Below are 23,813 nucleotides of genomic sequence, written 5' to 3'. Positions count from 1 at the left end.
AAATAAAAATAAATATTATTTTAGTGTATGAATAGGGTTTTTTGAATAGGGTTTTATATAATAGATTTCATTTAGGATAGCTGTATGTAAGATCCACCAACCTTTCAAGGTTTACATGATTGGAAACTGTTTCCCACAGCCAAGGGGGCAATCCCTAGTTGTTGCATCATTCACAGTGGTACTTGGGTGCTAGCTGGGCTGCAGTGGGTTCAGACCTACTATGACCAGAGAGTTTTCAGTGCAGTCACCATGCCAGGGTAAACTGCTAGATGACTTTCAGCTAAGCAGCATTGACCTACTATGTGTCCCAAGTTTCCAGCTCGAGTTGTGCTAACAGAGCCCTTGGTTAATTAATTACTAGAATACACTCAGGGCTAACTTATGTTATTTGTCCGAGGGAGCCATCTGAGGGCCCTCCTAAAACACTTCAGTCAGCTTAAAGACACAGGGATGTTGCATTTCAACATGAAACCAGAGGCTTTGCGTTGTCCACAGAAAACAGACGGAGACTACCTCAGCTCTGCTTTTAGGGACAAGTGTCCTCATCTCCCTCTGTCTGCAATACCACATCCCTCTCTTTCCTCATTCTGGCTGTCCTGGACTCTCTTTGTAGACCAGGCTGGCCTCGAACTCACAGAGATCCACTTGCCTGTGCCTCCTAAGTGCTGGGATTAAAGGTGTGCGCCACCACACCCTGGCTCTCTGACAATTCTCTTGGTCCCTTTGTTTTTGCCGTATGCAGGCAGCTCTCGGGTACACAGGACCTTCCTTATTTTCTCATCAAAACCACCCTCATGGCATCAGGCTGATCTTCTAAATGCACTCATGTACTCTTTTTACTTCTCCATCTGAGTGTCTCCCACGACACTATGACAGTAGCCTACACCCTAACCGTGACCTGTGAGGCCCTGCCTGCTGAGGCCTCGCCATCATCCTCTTTCCCCTCTCCTTAGCCTCGTCCTCAGTTCATCTTCACGGTGCCTCTTTCATCTCCACCGACCCTCATCTCTGACGCAACATCATTTCCCTGATGTCTAAATCGAAATGACCACACCACACCCCATAGCTCCCCAGCCACGGTTTCAGCTTTCTCTGTGTCCTTTCTAGCATGGCGATAGCTGTTCATGTGATCATGTTTGAGGGGTTGCCCTTGTAAGACCACGAGTTCTTCAAGGACTCCGCCCTCCCTTGTCATGGCTGGGCAGGCAGCGGTCAGCAAGGGCTGTCTAAAGGACTGTGTGTTTATTACCTCTTCTTTCAATGTTGAGTGCTGCCAAGTGGCATTTCTTCTTTCAGGTGACAGTACTCACAGAACCCACCCATGCTGTCAGTGTCTTGGGCATCACTGGTATCTCAAGTGGGTTGGTTTAACAGTGACCTCGTATGGTTACTTGCGGCTCTTAGCTTCTTAAGAGATTCTGCTTGGCGGCCTGCTTCCACCACAGCCATCGTGAGACAGCTATTCTGACACTTGTATCTCCGTGTTCTTTCCTTTTCCGTCATTCTGGAGGCTGGGTCTCCTCCCCAGACCTGTTTGCTCTGTGGATACAAAATAGTATGTTAGGGGTTTGTGTGTGTGTGTGTGTGTGTGTGTGTGTGTGTGTGTGTGTGTGTGTGTATTTCTTCTTTTGAGATAAGACCTCACTTGGCCTAGGCTGACCTTGAACTTGCTGTGTAGGAAAGGCTGGCCTTGAAATCATGGTCCTGCTGTCTCCACTTCCCAGATGCTGGCATTGCAAACACACTGCAAAAACATTACATTATGGAATTATTTTTTAACTCTATGATTTAAGTTATGTGCTTAAGATAATTGTGAATCAGAGACATTTTAGACTATATGTCTGTGACTTTTTAAGCCTATGATGGTTCTATAGCCCCACTTGGCACACAGACCCATAGGTGTGCTAGGCCTTTATACAATGCATCCATCACAGCCTTAGCAATATGAAGCCATGATGTAGAAAATGACCTTTCCCCAAGCTGTGATGATCTGGTTACGAAATATCAAACATACTAAAATTATCTTGACTCATCTTTGGCTTATTGTTATTTTCAGGATTATTGTTGCTACTACCAATCACCACTTACTTCCTAATGTGTGCTGGAAACTTTTATAGACTTTATTTCTTTTCCTCACAAGTGTCCAAAAGTTGGGTACCATTATCCAAGTTCCTTATCTGGGAGATGGGGGGAGGGCAAACATCTTCAAGCCCACACAGGCAGCGTTTGACAGATTCAGGGTTAAGGCTTGCGGGCTTGCGTGATGCCGACGGCTGCACGCTCCCCACAGCATCAGAGGCCCTCTCTGGTTTTTTTCCACTGGAGCTCCTGAATGCAGAGGAAATCAACACATTAAGCCTGGGGTCTGGGCCCTTTGTAGCTAGAAGTAGCCAGCAGCCAGTTCAGGGTTTCTTTGAAGTCTCATGCTTTAATCTTTAAAATGTATGCAAATGTATCTTCCTACTCTATAATATAAATGTATAAAAGTAATCCTTTCAACTACTTGACATGGAATAAAGTTGAAACTCCAGGAAGAGCTGCTGTTTACCCTTCTCCTGCCTGGCTGGGTGCCACTCTGGGGGAGCTTCGGACCTCAGCTGGAGAAGGTCACTGCTGCTCTGTGGGGCTGCACATCTTGAATAGCCTTAGGACCAACTCCCACACCCTGAGGAGCGGGGACTCAGCTCCAGGGCCTTGGACATGCTCACCAAGAGCTCTCTCACACTCTACCCATTTTTTTTTTCTCCTTGTTTTTATTGAAACAGGAACTCACTGTGCCACCTAGGCTGGCCTCGATGTCACGATCCTTCTGTCTCAGTCTCAGTTAGTACCTTTTTGTTGTCGGAAAAGCTTTTCAGTGATGGAGCACACCACCATACTCGTGGGCAGTACATGGCCATAGAAGTCTTTGAAATGGAGAGCAGAGCCTCCAGGAACATTGCCTGCTCAGTCCTAAGCCAGGCTTTGTTGATGCGATATGGAGGTGTGTGAGTGATGCCTACCCAGCGGGAAGTCTAGAGGTTCTTTAACCATCATTTGTAAACCTTCATTTTATTTTTTTATTTTTTTAGGAAACAAAGGTATTTTTACAAATGAAATTGCACGTACAGCTCTAATTTATGCAGCCACTGAGAGTGACGATAACCTCTTTTCTATAGACCTTGAAAGTTGTGCGTGTATGGCATGCTTTTCTTGAGGGTCCTATCGGCACCCCAAGCTGTGCAAAACCAAGAGGAAATGCCCCAGATCTGACTCGGCATGCATTTTCCTGATGAGACTCAAGCTGGAGGGCTTGTCTCCAGGGACCCTGCTGATGAGTAACCCTCCCACTGTCTGATCTCAGAGACCCAGCCCTGCCAGGTTCACCTCGAACCCTTGAAGGCTCTTCTGGTTCTACTACCTCTAAAAAGCTTCTTTTATAGCTTCTCTGAGAGGCCAGGAGGGGCATGCCCTAGTCCCATCAGCATCCGTGGCAGGGTGGCCTCATGGGAAAAGACACATTGACTCACTGGGTCTCCGGACAGCCAACCCAGACTGTGTTGATTTGCTCTGTTCCTCCCTCCCTCCAGACAAGGCTTTTCCGAAAGATGTTCTGATGGGAGAAAATGCCTCTGGAATGGGAAGCCTGAGCTGTCACAAGTGCCATACGTGAAGCCACGTTCTGAGGGCTACAGTGCGGGAGTTTGGGGTAGCCCCAGAGCTCAGCACGTTTCTCTTCCCCTCACAGCCAATTCTAATCTTTTCCTCAGCTCACTGCTGCTTTGCCTCTGCTGAGACCTGGTCATTTCAGGGCTTGGGTTAGTGGCGTAGCTCTTTCTTAAGTGCCCAAGTGAGGCCACGCAGACTATTGCACTATTGTAGTGGGTTGGGATCCAGAGGAAGGGTCTGCAGGGAAAAGTCAACCAAGATCTCAAAGAAGACAAAGGCCTCGGCCAAGCCACCATATACCTCAGCTGCAGGGGGGTGGGGTTGACAGCCACCAAGACCTGCTGGGCCACCTCTAAAGACTGATGTCCTTAGATTTCTACTGACTAGTACTGATTGTATATGTGAGGTTCATTAAGCAATGGCCTTCACACTGCTTTTGATTTGTTTCTTTTCTTTCTTTTTTTTTTTTCCCCCTTCAGAAAATGGGAGTTTTTTAAAACGTCTATAAAAATGCAAATTGTTGTAGCACATAGGTTTATGAATGCAGTCATCTTGCTGTTACTCCCCAGTGATCCCTAGGGTACATGACAGCACTATTAGGAAGTGGCCTAGCATCCAACCTCTCTATTCTTATGGCCTCTGGAGGACTTCGTGATTGAAGGGACTGCTCCCTCTTCTGTGTGTCACTCTATCATCCTGCTGCTGTCATCATCACATACTGCCAGTGCCACATGCACTCCGATGCTGAGTGCCCCACTGGCAGAGGGATGGCTGGAAATGCGCCAGGCTTGGGTCTGCACAGATGCTCTCACGGTTCTCATCTCTTCCTGGCCACACAGACAGAGCGCTCGCTTGTTTATTTAGCATTGCTCCCTGTGTGGACATAGACTAGCTATCCCATGCCCCTTCCTACCCAGGAACTTCTATGCAATAACCTTAGGCTTTATAGACACTGGTAGCATTTGTATACTGCATGGAGGGCTGAGTAGTATTCCATAGTGTAAATGTACCATGGTTTCTTTATCCATTCTTTGACTGAGGGACATTTAGGTTGTTTCCAGGTTCTGGCTATTATGAATAAGGCCGCTATGAACATGGTTGAGCATATGTTCTTGTTATGTGGTGGAGCATCCAAGCCCATGAGTATCTTTGCATCAGCCCCTCTCCGCCTTGAACCCTCTTTGGTGTGGCTGAAATACAGCTTCTATAAAGTCTTTCAGAATCCCATCAAAGGGCTCATACCACCTCTTCCCCTCATCACTCTAAGGCTTTGTTTTCTGGACAGGACTCTGTGTTCATCTCCTTCCTGAGTTCCATCTATTTTAGAACTTTCTGCTAAGAGATTGGAGATGAGAAATTGTCTTATTTTTTAGACCTTATAAAACCTGGACCCTAATTTGTATTCTGATTGCAGATGAAATGACTCCACGCTTAGCTCATCGGTACCTGGACCTTAACAGATGAGACTGGAAGAAAGTGCTGGCATATGGTGGTCTATGGGCATCTTAGCTAGAGTCCACTGGTTACATCTTTTGGGTCTGGAGTTATGTGGACACTAGTTTGGTTTTTTTTTTTTTTTTTTCAAACATTCCACTTCTGCTCAGTAAGGACCAGCATCCTCTTTCTCTCCCACCCTCCTCCTTAGCACACTGTCCACAGCCCTCCAGCCCCACTATGCTTCCTCTCAAATCAAAGCCACATGTTTCAACTTTGTTCCAACAGAACTTCATGATCAGATACCAAGTTCCCAGTTAGATTTCTCTGGCCATTTAACACTCTGTGCCAAACGCAGTGGCCATCCACCAAGAGTTGTTTTCTCATGTCCACAGCTCCACTGGGGAAGGGGCAGGAATTGGGTCAGGAAACAGTGGGGATTTGTCTCTCTCCATGGTATCTGAACTTCAGAATACTTAGCAGCTAACATGGCCTGAATTGCTGGAGATGATTTAACTGACTGTGGGCAGTTAATGTGGAAGATTCTTCACCCCTGTACTGTCAGTGATGCAAAGAGGGCCAGGGGATAGCGTGAGAGAGTAGACCCTGCATGTAAACACGACCTCTGATTCTTCAGAATGCCTTCCCTTTTAACGTTTTTTTTCCCCCCCTTTTGATTGTATGGATTTTTTTTCCCATTTTGATTCCTGTGTTTATTGCTTCCATAATGGAAAACTTCAAATTAAGTTTTTAACACATATAAAACAGCAAAGGATGTGGTGGGCTGTTCTGGTGCCCCAAGTGTAACAAGGGTCACATGGTACAAAGTCTAAAGTTCCAAACTGCAAACAGTGAAAGCCGTGCCTCTGACTACATGCCCTCAGCCACACCGCCTCTTTCCAGAAGCACTCTTATTGCTCTCCTCTTAACGCCCAGAGATGCGCTTCATGGCTGCAGGTTCTTGTATTTATATACGGTCATCTCTTCTTGTGTTGCCACAAAGCAATAGCATACTGTGTATATCACGCTGGAGATTGTCCTGTATTTGCATTGTAGTATATGCTTGTGTGCACATGTATGCACAAGCATGTCTACCCATGCAAACATAAGAGGAGGCCAGGGGTTAATGTCACACACACACACACACACACACACACACACACACACACACACACACACTTTAAATGCTTTTAAAACATTTACTTTATTTACAGATATGTTAACCCTGTCTTTATAATCTCTATTTATTTTTTTAAAGTTATTTAATACTATGTGCTTTGGTGTGAGGATGTCAGATCCCTTGAAACTAGAGTTAGTTACAGACAGTTGTGAGCTGTTTTGTATGTGTTGGGAATTGAGCATCTGGTCCTTATAACCACTGAGCCATCTTTCCTGCCCTCTAATCTCCACTTATATACCCAAAGCTGTTGTGTTAAAAACCATTGTTGTCTTACTAAATAAACTGCTTTTAAAATTTAGTTTATTGATGACATTTACAAAACAACTAGAATTCTTCCATCAACTGGATACTGTAGACTTTCAAAAAGCTTTGATAATGCTGTGATTCTGTTTAAGAAGAGCCTTTATCTTTTAGAAATTCCTACTGAACTATTTAGTGATTAATTTATATGACGTCTAGAATTTGACCCAAAAAATAATTCTGAAAGGAATAGGCAGATATATGTACAGTGAAATAGCATCAGCCACCAGCTGTTAATTACTGATGACAGCAATGAGCACATGGTCTTCTGTCTGTCGGAATGTGTGTTTGAAATCGACAATTGAGTATTGAATTTGTACGGTAGTCACCCTCGCCTGAGGTTTTATTTGCTGTGGTTTTACTTACCTGCCATCCACCGTGGTCTAACTTATCTAGAGCACAACAACACATTTTGAGGGAGAGAATGACTGGAATCCATTTTCCCCTTAGCATTTACCGCAGCGTGCTGGTAGGATTGTCGTATTTTATTATCAATTACCACAAATCTCTTACTGTGCCTAATTCTTAAAATTAAACTTCACCCTATGTAGGTGTGTCTGGGTAAGAACAGTACACATAGAGTTCGGCAATGTCCATGCTTAAAGGTATCCATTGTTGGTCTTGGGATGGGAACCTTGTGGATAATGGGGAGCTGATACGGTACGCACAAGTCCTTGTGCTCAGTGTTTCAGTAATTAGATAGTATGCGAGAGCGAGGGCCCTTGTCCCCTGTTCTCTGTAGCGTGCCCAGTGCCTGGGACACCAAACACATCTCTAAATTCAGCCCACATGGTCCTCCCTGGAGGCTGCCCTCCTTCCTGTTCTCAAAGCAGCAGCCCCAGGGACTCAGACTTGGGGAGCCACAGACCTGGGCTTGGAGGAAGGTCAGTGGTGCTCCCTGAGTCCATGGGGACTGGCACCCAAGTGCTATGACAAATAGCACCATCAGCCACAAGAGAATATTTCTAAGCAAAACAAACTGGTCCCTTAAACTTAACAGGAACCATTGCTTTCAGAAGCCTGAAAGGGCCTTATAAAGCACAGGAGCAAGAATGCAGATGGTTGAAGGAGGCTCACAAAGCTTCTTGGAACACAACGGGCTTGTTAGGCTAGGCCCTCTCTTAAACTGTAGAGCACAAGTTAGCTGAGTGCCCAGAATCCTATCCCATGAAAAAGAAGAGTAGACAGCAGTGTAATAAAGAAGGGATTTGGAATTGGGAAGGTGTCAGGAAACGACAGGAATACTGGGTGACATGTTGTTCCTGTAGGTATGTTTGAGGGATGAGCTCAGAGACAGGGGCAAACCATCATTTTAATGTTGCACGCGCGCGCGCGCACACACACACACACATACACCACGCTGGTATAGTGCTTCCTAATTGGAAGGGGAAAAAATGGGGTGGGAAGTGCTAGTCATATCTTGGCTAGAAGGCTCTTTAGAGAAAGTACCATGACAACACTGTTCAAATCTTCCAAATGAGCCAGATGGCTGCTGGGGTACCACATGTTACCAGCTGCCCATTGCTACAGATGAAGTCTTTTCTACTGGTGTTTGTATAGCACACATTATGGGATGCTGGCTCTTTTGATGCTGTTTAACATTTATGTGTGTGCCACTGTAATTATAAAGCCATGAATAGACATGATGCCACATGATCGGTAAAACTGCCCACCTCTCATTCTGCAAGGAAGGAAGCTGCATTTACTGCCTGAGAGCACTCACCTTCCCTTCTCTGTAAATGCCCCTCCTTTCTAGCCTGAGGCTCACTGAGCCTCACCCCTCCCAACACAGCACAGACTCCTGGGGCTAATCACAGAGATTGTGGAGCCCCAAGTTTCAGAGCAAGCCTGGACCAAAAAAACCAGGGGAAAGACAATTCGGCAGCATCGAAATTAAGCCGACCGATTTTATTTGACAACGTAACAAAAGTGCTCTGGAGGTCACATAGCAGGCAGGTGTGCCGTGTAAAAGGGAGGAGGTAAATGAAAGCAAGTCGGCTTCTTTCAAAGAGACGTGTTCCAAGAGCTGCTGCGTTTCTTTTGGCTTTGAAAGAGGCTGATTTGGAGGCATTCACCTCGGAGGTAGGCAGCGTGGTTACTGTGTCTGAGCCTGTAAACACTCAGAGCGGGTTCTCAGGTGCCTGTGTATACCTGGTGGGGAGAGGTAAGAACCCCCCCCCACACACACACACACTCCTCTGACCCCACAAACGCATAACATATAAATAAAGCAGCTGGGTGGAGCTCTGCCCAGTCTCACCCAGGAAGCCTCGTCTTAAACCACACGTTGTTAGTTTAAACCCAGAGCCCCAGAAAGCATACTTCCTGGCTCTGTAAATACGACACCCAGAGGTTTGCTGACACCCTGGGTTTCTATTATTTAACATGTAAATAAACCAATGCTCCAAGCAAGTAAATATCTGTGTGCTGAGTTTACCATCTTATCTTGCAGAAATACCGACAGTATATGGCCGGACTTCTGGCTCCTCCCTATGGTGTTATGGAAACGGGCTCTAACAATGACAGTAAGTGAAATGTGACCATTTTGTACCTGAAAGTTTGTTGTGTGCTATGTGTTTTCTTGTGGGAAAAAAATGTTGTACGCCAGCATGGCAGAGAAAGCACCCTGACTCTGGTGTGAGTACCAGACCACCAGCAGCTTGTGCTGGAGATACTGCGCACGTGATCTGTGCCCTGTCCTGTGGGGTCTTCACCAATGCAGAGTAGGCAGCTCTGGTGCGGGGCTGGGCCTTCCACAGACTGGGCATCCGCATACTTGGAGTGTTTCTGTGTCCTCTTCCTCTTCAAAATGGGATTCCTGAGTTGTGTTTGACTCAGCCACATGTGGGTACCCAGTATCCCATCTCCTGCTCACTTTAGCTCTGTTGACCAAAGAGAGAACCAGAAGTCACCCGTTCTTTTAGAATGGCCCCTTTCGAGTTCGAGGCTTTTGTTAAGGGTCTAGGCACTCTACCACCGTGATGGGCGGCTTAACTTTGTATCCATTTCACAAATGTATGTGTAGCCAAGTGGTGTGGTACATTCCTTCAATGTACACTGGCAAAAAAAAAAAAAAAAAAAAAAAAATCAATCTCCTATAAGAGACTTAGCCCTGGGGCTGGAGAGATGGCTCAGAGGTTAAGAGCACTGCCTGCTCTTCCGGAGGTCCTGAGTTCAATTCCCAGCAACCACATGGTGGTTCACAGCCATCTCTAATGTGATCTGATGTCCTCTTCTGGCATGCAGCTATTCGTGTAGATAGAGCACTCATATACGTATAGATAGATAGATAGATAGATAGATAGATAGATGTTAAAGAGAGACAGAGAGAGACAGAGACATAGAGAGACAGAGAGACAGAGAGAGACCCTCCCTTGGATGAGATTTTAAATTAGGGGTGGGTGAGGTGTGTGTTTTCTCTTTCTTTCTTTCTTTCTTTCTTTCTTTCTTTCTTTCTTTCTTTCTTTCTTTTGGTTTTTTCCAGACAGGGGTTCTCTATGTATCCCTGGCTGTCCTAGACTTGCTTTGTAGACCAGGCTGACCTCAAACTCATAGTGATCCGCCTACCTCTGATTGCATGCTACCTTTTAAAGGATTGATTTTATTTTTATGTATGTGTCTTTTCATCTGAGTGCAGGTGCCCTTAGAGGCCAGTAGAGGGCGTCAGATCCCTTAAAGCGGTTGTGAGCTCTCTGACCTGGGTACTAGGAGCTGCCTCAGTCCCCTGGAAGAACAGCACATGGTCTTAACTGCTGAGTCATCTCTTCAGTCTTTTTCATTCCATCCCATCCCTCCTGCAGGTGCATGTGTGCGTTCATGTGCTCATGCGCGTGTGCGTGTGCATGTGCGCGTGTGTAAAACAACGTACCAAGCATGAAGTATCTGAAGTTGTGGCACTTGGGCAACCAGAGATGGATGTGGCAGGCAGCATTTCTACCCTCTCCTTTGTCCCTTGAATGCCAGCTCATTCTCCTGTTTGTTACTTTCTGCAGGGGCCGCCTTCTTGCTTGACTAGAATCTTCAGGGTTCCTCACCTTCTGCCTCACGGAGATGCTGTCACTGTCTTTCTCCATAGCCCCTGCCCTCCCCTCACATCTGACTCCCTGAAAACTGAGCAGGAAAGCTGAGGCTCATCCTTTCTTTCTTTCTTTCTTTCTTAATTTCCTCTTTTCCTCCTCATCTTGGCTAAGCCATGAAAAACTAGTTCACTAAGAATGCCTGAGTTAAAAAAAAAAATCAACTGTGCTGTCTCCTACCTATGTGGCCTCAGGCAAGACAGGTGCTTCATGCCTCAGTTTCCTCCCAGGGTTGTTGTATTAAATGAGTCAAAATGTGCCAAGTATTTAAAAGAGTGCCAGGCACATAACAGCCGTGCATAATATATTAGCTATTATGAGCTCATACCAACCATCACCAGCCCCGAGAAGCCTGGCTTCCGCCCAGTACTTTTAAATACTCCGCAGTTAACCATCACCAATAGCCTCAACAGCTCCCATGGTTCTTATTAATTTAATAACCTCCTGGCCCGGGTCGCCCTTGCACCTCAGGGCTCTGCTGCATGATCCTTCTGTTCCTGCATCACTCTCTACACTTGCAGCTCTGACTCTTTCCCACTCCTTTTACCTTCTCCTAAAAGCTTAATTTAGGAGCCTGAACTTGGTGTCCTCTCATTCTCTCTCCAGACTGTGTCTTACCACACACTGGGAGACTAGCCTCACTTGCAGTCGTCCTGCCTCTGCCTCCTTAGTGTCTAGGATTGCAGGTACCCAGCCCCGCCCCCGGCTTTAGGAGACCTTTCTGAAAATAAAGGCTTTTCTAAGTCTAGGCAACACTTTGACCACGTGAAAGAGCTGCCATTGTTTCTCTGAAGAACATCCACTGCCCAGTCAATAGTCAGACTCTCCAAACTTAATCTCTTTATTACAATTATTGAACTGGACCCAGTCAAGTGGCAGCCATTGTGTCTGGTCTTGGTGTCTCTTTAAAAATGATAATTATTATTACATTTGTTTACATCTTCTGTGAATGCTTGTGCAAGTATGTGCCACACCACATGCATGAAGATGGGAGGATAATTTACAGGATAGTTAGTTCTCTCCTACCACCATGTAGGTCTGAGGGATGGGACTCAGGCCGAGCATGCATCAAGCACTTTTACCTGTTGTGTCATCTCACCACCCCATTTTTTTTTTTTTTAGATAGAGTCTTACTAAGTACTCCAGGCTAGCCTCAGACTCATGATCTTCCTGCCTCAGCCGCCTGCAAACTAAGACAACAAGGGTGCAATACCAATAAATTGTCTTTTCATTTGAATTGTCTTTTCCTCCTTTTTGCTGTTTTTATTCCTCTATTGTGCGAAGCCTTTTATTGATTGCTGTTGCCATCCATGGAAGGTGGCAATCCAAGAATCTGTACGCCTTAGCCCAACTGTCAAGACCTGCATGGGCTGAAAACCCACCTGTTTCTTGTAGCTCCCCAAAAGTACCCTAAGAGGCCACCATTCATATGTAGCCATCTGTGCAACTGTACCTTTCACTTAGCGAACACTCTAGGGAGTCAGTCTACTGTCCCCGGCTCTCCTCAGGCAGTCTGTTCCAGTCCCACCAGGCAGCTGCTGGCTCAATAGCTGTCTCGATGGCTGGGTGCAGGAGGAATTTCAGAGTGCTGTCACAAGGCTACCTGGCTCTTTCTGACATATCTGGGATGCTATGGCAGACTTGCCTACAATACCCCTGCTTCCTGCCTGAGCATTTGTGTCTTGACACTCTCCAGATTAAGGGAACAAAACTCCAACTAGATCAAGTTTTTAAATAACCTCTTCTGGTCTGAGGCCTCTTATCTACTTCCCTGCTGCTATTGGGATGACCACCCACCGCATCCTGTTAAGGCTGATATGGCAATTGTGTGGCCATACCTGAGAACAGTGCCCCGTATACTTAGAATTTGGACACACTGTAGGTTTGTGGGGCAAACCACCTTACACTGAGCCGCTGGTTGGAAGCAAGGCCACACATGAGACCCACCTGTGCTATCTTCTTCCTCCATACAACACAACTTTGTGCCCGCTGCTCTGAGCTTAGTGAACTCTGCTAAGCTGTGGCTTTCCACAGTTGCCCCCTTACTGTGTCCACCAAAAGAAAAGGAGTGGACACAGGTGCTTGTCTAATGTTGGTAAATGAAGGGCTGGGTGAGTACACAGAAGAACAGTGGCTTTTTTTTTTTTTTTTTTTTAGTTAGGGGAACTGAGAGAATTATTCACCTTGACACAGCTGCTGCCAACCGGCCTGAGCGCAACAGGAAGGGGCTCTGCTCAAAACAGAAGTGTCCTGGTGGCTTGTCTATGCCACTTGCACTGGCTTCGGGTCACTGGAGCAGAGTGAGGTGGCTCGCATCGTAAAGCCGTGCTTGTGCAAATGGTAGGATAGCTCCATCTGTGCACGGTTCTGAGTGCACTGGTGTCCAGTCAGTGGGGTGAGCTGCTTGAACAGTGTAAATGAGCCACAGAGAGATTTTTACCACCAGGAGGGTAAAGCACGTGGTGGAGACAAAATAAGTCTGGGTTTTATTGCCTATACACACAGCTCTCTGTCCCCCAATCCTTTGATTTATGGAGTTGATGCTACGGAGTTTTGATGGCTCTTTCTGCATAGGCCTGTGTAAGCTGCACAAGTGGAAAACATGGAAGTGTTGCTGGACTTCCTTCAGCGAAAGAGTGTGGGTCGGTTGTGTAGGCTGATCATCTCACTTATGGCCTCTCTTTTCTCTCTTCTCCCTCTAGGGCTTCCTGACAAGGAGAATGTGAGTAGCCCCTCTCTGCCTAGCTTCTATACACTGTCATAAGGTAAAACACACCCATAGTGACCTTCCAAGCCAAGGAAGGTTCTCCATCCACCGTCAACAGAGCGATAAATATTTTTTTCTAATCTCACTGTGGCATCTTGGGTGAGTCATTTAAAATGCCCAGGAGAGCAGGTGATGATTGTCACGTGTTTCTGGTATTTAGTCCAAAGAAAGATTGTTCTAAGGGTAAAGCATGCAGTGCTAAGTGTTTTCTTTCCCCCCCTGCCGTGATGCATCTACGTGAATAGAACAAATTATTGTAACTGTGCAAAGAAAACCAGTTGCTTTTCCTTCATGAGAATAGAACCGGTGAAAGCCAGGGTCTGTTGACGAACTTGCCTAATTATATCCAGGCGCACTACATCAGCATTTCTCTTTGGAAACTGAGGATGGCTAATTACCATAATTGCTTTCTGAGAATGGGTGGGAGAGATTTTTTAAGATACAGCTTCCAGGGCATTGCTATCCTTTAATCCCAGCACTCAGGAGGCAGAGGCAGAGGCAGGCAGATCTCTGAGTTTGTGGCCAACCTGGCTTACAGAGCGAGGTCCAAGGCAGCCAGGCTACACAGAGAAACCCTGTCTTGAAAAATAAACAAATGAAAACAACAACAACAAAAAAAGTACAGCCTCCCCCAGCGGCGTTCAGTATGTCTGCTAAGAACAAGTGTAGCTCAGTGGCAAGTACCTTGTACTGACAATGGTGGTGTTAATTCTACTAAGCACACTCTAGGCTTACACAGCAGCTGGTGAGGTTTAAGGGTGAAAATGCCTAGGGACGACCATCATGATGTGTGGTTAGTACTCAGATGTGCACCTTGTAATCCTGTTCTTGATTGCTGTACCTAAGTGACCATTTTCTCAATGGTTTCCCTTCCCTTCCTCTGCTCTCAGTCCTGCAACTGTCGGCAGATATGCAGTCTCCTTTAAATTCAAGTTATCTGTGTATTCCCTTTCAGAGAGCTGACTCTGTAAGCCACCCTCTTTTTCATTATGCTGGGTCCTACCCCACTGTTCTACTGCCTGAAGCAGGGGTCCCCGTCTTTGTTTGTTTGTTTGTTTTTTGAGACAGAGTTTCTCTGTGTAGCCTTGGCTGTCCTAGACTCGCTTTGTAGACCAGGCTGGCCTCGAACTCACAGCGATCCGCCTGCCTCTGCCTCCCCTAGTGCTAGGATTAAAGGCATGTGCCACCATGCCCGGCTAGGGGTTCCAGTCTTAACAATGCCGCTTATAAATGTCACACCAGATTTTGACTTTATTTAGCTCAGCAAAGCATTTCAGAGCCCAGCCGTGGGCCTGGGACAAGCTGCTTGGTTTATCTAAACATCCTTGTCTCCTTTCTAAAATGTAACTGTTAGTCAAGACTACCTCAAAAGTCTGTTATGAATATTGAATAAGATCACTGATGGAAAGCATAGGGTGAGAGCAATAGAGCTCAGAAATGCTAGGGCTATCATTGTAATTAGTATTTCCTCAGGCACTGTATCATTTCCCAGCTACCTTTTCTCTCTGAAAAGCAGCCTCGCCCTCCTTAAAATATTTCTCTTCAATGAACCTGTCTATATTTTGCTTTTAAAAACAAAAGCAAACAACAACAACAGCAAAACCCAAGTCTGTACATTAAAAAAAAAAAAAAAACCCAGAGACCTGGCTTCACAAGATTCATAAGCAACAGGCTACAGTGTAACATAACAAGCTGATCCTGCCACCATCTTGGATGAGGAAGCCAGGAAGCATCCACAAAGTAACAAACAGCTTGCAGAGTGTGAGATAAATCAAGATGGTAAAATGGCCTCCAGCTTCCTCCCCAAGGGACAGCTGGTGATTTGGAGACTGCACAGAATGCCTGAACCTTGGGGGAGCTAACATGGTCTAAGCTTCAAAAGGAAATTCCATCACTTTTAGTCTCTGGGTGACCTTTAGGTTGGGGGCCCCCTGCAGTGGGACCTACAGGAACAGGGCTGTAAGTGGAGGGCCTAACAGCTGTTATGCACTCAACTCCAGACAAGACTGGAGTTTGAAGTTTGCAGAACCTCAGATCCGGTGAACTGTGAACCTCAGATCCAGAAACATACTGCCCTGAAAGGTTTGGGGGACTGGACAAGCTGCCAGCCTGGCATCATAGTGGGAGAAACTTACTGGGGTTTATTCTTGACTGTTCTATAGCAAACCATAGCATGCATATACTCTGTACTAGCAACCAGAATAGATGTAATGATACCACATGCAATTTGGGAAGATCTCCAGTGCACAGTCAAATAAGGCAGAGGAGATGAAAGACATTCATGAGGAGAGTTGAAGTTCCAGAGAGATAAAAAGAGGCCTAAGAGCCTTCAAGTGGGGCTAATTGAAATTTTTCCCTTTAAAGGGACAAGTTGAGATATGATATTTTCTTTTATCCTTCCTCTTCTTTAAGCACATGCTGAGAGACACTGTATTCCCACGCATTCCTAAATAACGATAATACGCCTGTGGGATGAAATGAAAGTGCTTCGATGATGGCTTCGGTGTCTGGACAGATTCTTTGTAGAAAGAATGCGTTCTCCTCCCTGGCTTCCACTCACAGTTTTGTTAATCACCAGGCTTAACTTTTAATCAAACATGAGGACATCACTATGCAGCATTTTGAACCACTTTGCCAGCTCGGTTTTAATTCCAGACCTGGTCTTACTGTGCAGAAATAGAACTTTCTTTTTCTGTCAGTTCCGCATAGCCACTTGCTGGATTGTTGTGTCCACCACCCACTCTGAGGGCTAGGGCTGTCTATGGAGGATGGACCCAGGACGCTGGAACCTTACACAGCGAGGGAGAGCTACATTAGAAAGAGGACTGTGGAGTCAATAATACAAGCGGGCTGTTTTCACACTTCTGTGATTGCCTACAGCTGGAGGTGTTATTAAGGGCACCCTCTCTTTGATCTGTGTCTTTACATGCCAAATCCGGCTGGCCATGTTTAAAACTGAAGTTAAAACCCCAGGTACAGGCTTTCCAGCTAATGTGACAGCTGGCTTTTAAGGAAAGGAGCCTTTCTGTGAGAGTTTTGAACCCCACCCCACCCCGCCCCAGGGAGATTTTGTTGTTCGTTGTGCTGAGTCTTTAGGCAGGCAACTGCCAAAAGGTTTTGTTATTTTAGAAAGTTCTGTTCTTTCTGTGTGGAAAAAGCAGGAGAATGGAGCCTGATCAGGGGGCTGCTGGAAAAAAAAAAAAACAAAAAGATCTATTTCCTGAATACCAACATCTTGTTTCCACTCGGAAGTGTTCATTCCTAGGCAGCTACAGAGTCAACAGCAGTGAGGAGTCTCCCCCAGAGACAGCAGAGTCCCCTCAAATCTGAGGGTGATTCCAAGCATCAGACCACCTGGGTACACCTAGGAATGAGGGCGTGGCTCCTCTCCAAACAAAGGGCAACCTCCTGTAAGGGGATTAGTTTAAATGAGAGTTTCTCAAACTTCTAAAGATCAGGAGATGTGTAGAGGAGGAATCATTTGGGGGAAGTTACCGGGAAGATTTTAAAGTTTGAAATCACAACTTGGTAAGGAACTACTGGCTCACAGTTTGTGAACCACCTCGTTAGGCAGAGGACAAAAAGAACTGTTAGTCAGGGTGTTAGGGATGTTAGCCGTGCTTCGTGACATTTCTTTCTCTTTGCTGCTGTCATTTGTCAAGGTTGGAGAAAGCAGATTGAATGTGTTCCAGCTATTATTATTATTTTTTTTTTTTACTGCGATCATGCAATGCTGGGCCAGATGAAGAGAAAGGAAAATGTGCCGTCCCCCCTCCCCATGCAAGTTTAAATCGTAAAATTCTCAGTCCATTAAAACCAGACAAATCCTTTCACTCCAGCTTTGAGCATAGCTGCTGGTTCACATGGTTTTCTGTGGAGCACACTGCTGGTAAAGTGCCTGCCACAAGGCCAGAGCCTGTGAAAACATCCTGCCCTGGGTTCAAGGCTTGCCCCCTGTAGCTGTTTTCCTCTGTCTGGTCGGGGGCGGGGATCTCTGTTGTTTGACCAGGTCCCTAACCAGCATCAGTGAGATCTGAATGCAGGTGTGGAGGACAGGGCGCCCGCACAGAGAAAGCTTTCACAGGACAGAACAACAAAATTCTAAAGCTCAAGAAAATCCTGAGCCTGCCTTTTCTGAATCTGAAGGGCAAACTGCTTATCACCAGAGTGAAGATTAGATTTAGCCCGACTGTTCTTGGGTCCTGCAAGTTGTATGCTAAGTAAATACTCATTTTTCAAGCTGGCCTATGAGGAAGGGTGGCCCAGCCAGCCAGCCAAGACTTTTTTACTCTGCCCCACCTCCAAGAAAACACCAGTGACTTCATGGCCAAGGTGCCAAGGACAACCTCAGCTCTCCAGCCTCTGAAGAGATGTTTGTTTTTGTATTTGTGAGTTATGTGTTTTATGGGAGGAATGTCCTTGCGGGGGCTTCTCTGTGCCTTTTCTTCCCGCCCTTTCTCAGCTGCTATAAATGTGGGCCTTCGTGTTTCTCGTGTGTTTCTCGCTCCGATTCTCTCTGGTTTCTGCAGTGTGAAGGTGGTTGAATTTTTTAGGTGGTCTGAAGCCGCTGTTGGTCTATGCAGGAAGCAGTGGATGTAGGTAGCTTCTGAACCCTGGACACTTCATCTCTTGGTCAAGGTGTTGGTGGCCTCTGGATGTTTTCTGCATTGAGCCTGATACCTGCTGGTTGTGAGTCTGTGTGGCGAAGAGGCACACCTTGGGATATCCTGGGTGGTGCCTCACTGTATATTGTAGAATTGTTTTGTATAATATTGTGGTTCTATCTGATGATTGTTTTTCATGTTTCTTCACAGTGTTTAAAGTACCTTATTGTTCTTAAATTACCAGTATTATTAGTAGGCCTGGCTAGGTCCTGCTAGCAATCAATTAGGACACTGAAACTTGTTATATTTTAGAATAGACTTAGTTAACCTGGGGCAGGGCAGACATTAATTCTCTAAACTACTTCCCATAGTGGGGCAGGTCTAGGATCCTTGCCCCAGTCCCATGCCATCTGTTTCTAATAACTTCTATCAAGCTACCTCCCATCCATAATCCCAAATACTTGCTAATGTTCTTCATCTGGGCCGAATCTCCATCCATGCCTGCCACATGTTTCTCTTCTGTCTAACCCATGGCGGTGTTCTTTCTCCTCTCGGGACCTTCTCCTTGGCTTCTTTCTCCTTCTGCATCTTCTTCCCAGAATTTCTCTCTCTCTCTCTCTCTCTCTCTCTCTCTCTCTCTCTCTCTCTCTCTCTCTCTAAGCCCAGGTACCTTAGCCACACCTCTATCTCCCCTGCCCTGGCCAGGTGGGATGGCTTTTTATTACTTAGCATCAAAATACATTAGACCATCCCCCAACAACACCTTGATATAGAGCTTATACACTGCAGATGTATTTTTTGTTTGGTTGGTTTGGGGTTTTGGTTTTTCGAGACGGAGTTTTTCTGTGTAGCTTTGGCTGTCCTGGACTTACTTTGTAGACCAGGCTGTCCTCGAACTCACAGCGATCCACCTGCCTCTGCCTCCTGAGTGCTGGGATTAAAGGTGTGCGCCACCATGCCCAGCTCACTACAGGTAATTAGCTGTGCTTCCATCACTGGGTTGCACTTCAAGAATACTCTTGCATTACTTTCAGTGGATATAATTTGACACAAGCGGGAGATAACAGAGAAACGGGGCAACGTAGTGTTTGATGCTCAAAATAATAATGATGATGCTAACGACAAAGGCCCGACGTCACCCCCCACCTCTAGCCAGTAGCTCCTTCCTGCTTTTATTTTCATAAATGGCCTGTCATGAGATGAGGTCTCTCGATGGACTCGGAAGCTGGGAACCAGCTCCATCGTGGGCAAGGAAGAAGAACATCAATGTCATATCTACGCTAAAGCACTGCGGGAGTCAGGCTGACTCTGCAGCCTGCCCTGCTGCCCTTAGAAACCTTTCATCGTGCACTGTAGAGGCTCATCTTCATCCTCGTTGTGGGTGGCTAGAGCAATCTCGGCTAATTCAGATCTAGCGTCTTTTAGGTTTGACGCAGCTGAGTTCTTATCATTCCTGTTTTGAGAATTTGTAACCAAATTGCCTTTTAGGAAAATTTTGTCACAATAGTTGTTAAGTTGGTAAATGTTTATAGATGTATGCGTGCTGTACGTACATACATACATACAAATTGGTGCATGTAGAAAGATGTGTAGCCATTCCTATTCTTTTACATTTTGTAAACCTGTCTGATCACTGTTAGTACTATGGTTCAGGTTTGTGCCAGCTTTCAGTACTATTTAAATTATTTTCACCACAATATACTTTTATTTACCATCTTGTCTCGGCCAAAGAATATCTCAGAATTATCCATAGATGTATTTCAATTTATCAATAGAATATATTGCCTATTTATTCAAAACTTCGAATTTATCACACATTGTTGATCAATCTCAGGTTCTTAATGGGCCCGTGAAAAATAAATGAAGCCTGGGGGGGCTTCCCATCAGGGTTAGCAGCCCCAGATAGAGGGAAACACCAAGAAAATAAGTGTAATAGGATGCTATGGGGGCTCATGGGGTTGCAGAGTGTGGCCTTAAGAGCTCTTCAGCCCTGACAGCTTCTAAGCCTCCTCCTTCGTCTGTTCTTCACCACTGTAGTTCATGCCAAATTAGGAGTTGTGGGGCATTGTTGCCCAGTGCTAGATGGTATCTGCTTTGTGGAAGTACACACAATATGGCAGGGCAGGATGCCTTGGGGGAACAAGGGACTAAGAGTGTCCTCAAGGAGAAAGAAGTGATACCCAAGTAGAAGGGGAAAAGAAATTTTAGGCTGTGAGCATTACATGAACAAAGGAACTGAGTTTGGGAACTTTGTCTAATAAGGTTAATGTTACCAGACTTTAATTTAAAAAGGGTTGCCTTCCAAACCTATTTCCCAAGGTATAGGAGCTGGGGTCCAAGCAACACCCCCTTTCCTAGAGTTATCTAATTTGTGTCTAGAAGGGGATTTGGCTTGACAATGTCCCCGTTGTTTTTTTTTTTTTTTTCCCTGAAGTTGTACCTTTTTTTTTTTTTTAAGTGACAGAAGCAGGTTGCTGACGCCTCTAAAGCCTGTTGGTCACTCTGGCCTCCAGCTCTTCCTCTAGTTGCATAGCCTGCGCTTGCTCACTGCTCTTGTGCTCTGCTTCCCCACGACTTTTGAGTGAGCTATTTTGCAAAGATTCCTATTGAATTTTGGCCTTTTTTTCCTTTTCTGTTCACCAAGATCATTTTAAATTTCAATCCAGTTTTCCTAACCATCAGCCGTCCCACCCAACTGGGCGTCATTTATAAACGTAATGATAATGTTTCTGAGTCTGTTTTAGCAGCATTAATAAGCACGCTGAGCCTAACAGCATCTAGCCAAGGGCCTAACCCTGTAGAATTCAGTTTGTTTGTGCTAATTTATTTGCATACATTATAAAATTACCCTATCTAGACGTGAAAAAGAAACTTGGGAAACAAGGCTAAGTCATTCAACTCATTCCTGACACAGTTTCAATCGTAGTCAGAGGGAAAGGAAGACAGAAAAGTTCTACCTCAAAGGTTAGGAATACGATTGAGTTTGACGTTCGCATATTAGAATTCATGTTTCTGGAAAGGAACCTTCATCAAAGTTTGTGACCTTGACACTTAATTGCTATCAGTAATGAACTGAAACTGTAGGTTTCAATTTCCTTGTAGATCAGTGGTTAAGGCTCTCAATATACCCCCCAAAAAAGCCTAACGAGACGGTAGTTACACAGTTTGATAATGCTGTCAAATGTAAGCCCGTATGCCTGGGAGTTAAGATCATGCCTTGTCCAGATAGCCTCGGTCCTGGCCCAGTTCTCTAGTTTAGGAGTGGCTGACCTGGGCCTGCCGGAGGTCCTCTGTTGTCCTGTTTAGGACCTGGTCCAGTTTTCAGATGCAGGAAGACTTCAAGATGGTAAACGGAAAGTCATCCTTAATGCCCTCATCATTTGGCTCAGACAGGAGAAGGGAAAAAAAAAAAAAAAAAAATCCCAAGTCACACCAAGTGCTGTAATTTGATAGCCTGATCCCAAACAAAGTGAGGAAACCACACCCAAACCTTCCCCCAGTTAACCACAAGGATGGACCAGAATAGAGAAGGAGAGCAGGGACTTTAAGAAAAGCCGGAGAAGGTCTGCCTGGGGCACGGCCGAGAGCCATGGACGCTATCACCGCACTCCCCCCTGGACCTTCTAGTCTTAGGGTATGTGAATTTTTAAAAAGATTGTGTTCTGTTAATCATCTTTTTTGGGTCAGAGCATTGGGATAGACCACGGCCGAGCAAGGGGATTTGTATCACGAATGCAAGATGCATCTGCCAATATCTGTCAATGAGATATTCCTGAAACAGCGGCAGCCCCTCTCCCCTCTGCTTTCTAGCTTTATGTTTTGTAAGCCTTTTCTCGTCTTGGTATTTTGTAGGCTCAGAAAAACACACGGGCTCCCTCTGGTGGTCATTCCAGGGTTTCTAGCATTCCTAACATTGACGTTTGAGTTACACAGAACAAGACGTTTGAAGGAAAAATGTTAATAGTAAATGTTGTTTTCTAAGATTCCTAGGCCTTGAGAACATTCAAATCAATCCAAATTGAAAAGACCCCTGTACATCTCTCCATATGTTCATTTGTCCATCTGACCATCTATCCATCTGCCCTTCCATCCATATGTGGATGTATACATTCTATTGTATCATGTTGGTGATGTTTTTGCTTCCTGAATGCAGTCTAGCCTGTGAGTCCATAGGAAGATGCAGAGCTCCAATCTCACAAGGCAGACAAGCACTCCCAAGGAACAGGTCTGTTGAGCAGCAGGTCTTGAGCACTTACTTAACTCTGTTGTACCAGAGCAAGCATTGCAAGAAGTGACCCGCTACCATTTAAAATATACTGTAGGTTCTTCACTGTTGACAATGATGTTTCTTTTTCTCCTTTAAGTCACATCCTGAGAATGTGATCTTACTGTCATGTGGTTTTATCCTAGGCTGACGATTGTACCGTTGCATCAGTGCATTCTTAACATGCAGGCTAGGTGATTAAACACAAGGAAAACAGTGTGTGGTCTAGAAAACAGAAGTTCACGTTTCTTTCTTTTGGGCTGTCCAGGTGTTAGCTGTTCAGGGTAAACCTGGAAGCTGCAGGCTGTGATGTGTGCTGTGATTGGAAGTCTCTCTCATGAACCACCCTCTTATACATAGCATCTTCTAGCAGGCATGGAAACTTAAGTCTCGGTGTTTAAAATTTTTCTGATAGCCAGATGTTTTTATTGCATTTTTTCCTTCTTGACTGGTTGATTGTTATCCGTATCTGTGCACAAGTATAGAAACAATGTAAATATTTTATACATAACTATTATTCAACATTAAAATACATTGTTATTGAAAAGTTATTATTTGTTTATTTACTTATTTACTCCTTTTGGTTTTTATCCTTGTAAGAACTGGGGAAACCAGTTCACATACATAACGAGATGGGGATGGGAATAATTTAACTAGCATGCCTGAGTTCTTCAATTCTTGGGGACCCAGTGTGGTACTTTATGGAGAGCTAAAGGCGAGGAGGTACAGTTACAGGGTGATGGCACAGCGCGGCATCCATAAATCCGTAGAATTATTTGGTGAATGAGATATGAGGTAAGGGGAGGAGCTATAAGAATGACTCCCAGGCTTTTGGCTTGAAAGGGTAGAAAGATGCAGTTGCCATTGGTGGAGAAAGGGAGGGGAGAATAGGTCCCAGGACCTAGGTTCAAGGTCACAGTGCAAGGTAGTATCCAGGAACGTGGAGTGATTTAGACTTTTGTGTTCTGCCTATGCCCAATCAATAGTTAATTACAGTAAATGTTTGATCAGAAAATAATAGTGAGGTAGGTGCTGGGGGTTTGTGCCCAAAAGCGTTTGCCCAGCAAATGAATGGAATAAAATGGATCTGAAAGCAATTAAATAAAAGAGGGGACACAAATCAGCCAGAAGTTTATTAGGTTTGTTTTCACCCATTATTATATTTTTGTAGATTTTTAAGAGAATTTATGTTTGTGAGTAAACCGTGTATAACTGCGGGTGTCACCTTTCCCATTAGTATGAGGCTGATTTATGTACTGTTTCAAGTGCAAATAACAAATGAGCCAGGCTGACAAAGTGTTACTTAGTAAACATCCCCAGAGGCCTTATTTAATGAATAGGTAGAGGACTATTGTTTGAAACTTAGCCCACAAATTATTTCTATATGAATTGGTGATACTAAATGGCTGTGGCCTGCTTGAAACAATTTATTTTCTTAATTAGTTTAATCATCCTCTTTACAGTCTCTTACACTACTACATGAGCTACTAACCACTTTTTCTTGAATAAATTAACTTTCTAGCCTGCTTACAAATTTCCA

At 45.1% G+C, this 23,813-nt stretch overlaps 1 protein-coding gene across 1 annotated transcript in view; it reads left to right on the top strand.

Annotated features, from left to right (window-relative positions):
- Rapgef4 (Rap guanine nucleotide exchange factor 4) overlaps positions 1-23,813 on the top strand; it is a 287,611-nt gene that overhangs the window by 158,370 nt on the left and 105,428 nt on the right. The window contains exons 5-6 of the mRNA XM_051166215.1: positions 9,015-9,087; positions 13,341-13,360. Of these exons, the coding sequence (XP_051022172.1) occupies positions 9,015-9,087; positions 13,341-13,360 (93 nt within the window). The remainder of the gene's footprint in view (positions 1-9,014; positions 9,088-13,340; positions 13,361-23,813) is intronic.

This window comes from Acomys russatus, chromosome 24 (assembly GCF_903995435.1).
Source record: "Acomys russatus chromosome 24, mAcoRus1.1, whole genome shotgun sequence".
Taxonomy (NCBI): domain Eukaryota; kingdom Metazoa; phylum Chordata; class Mammalia; order Rodentia; family Muridae; genus Acomys; species Acomys russatus.
The sequence above is the reverse complement of the archived record's forward strand: the minus strand, read 5'-3'. Positions and strand labels throughout refer to the sequence as shown.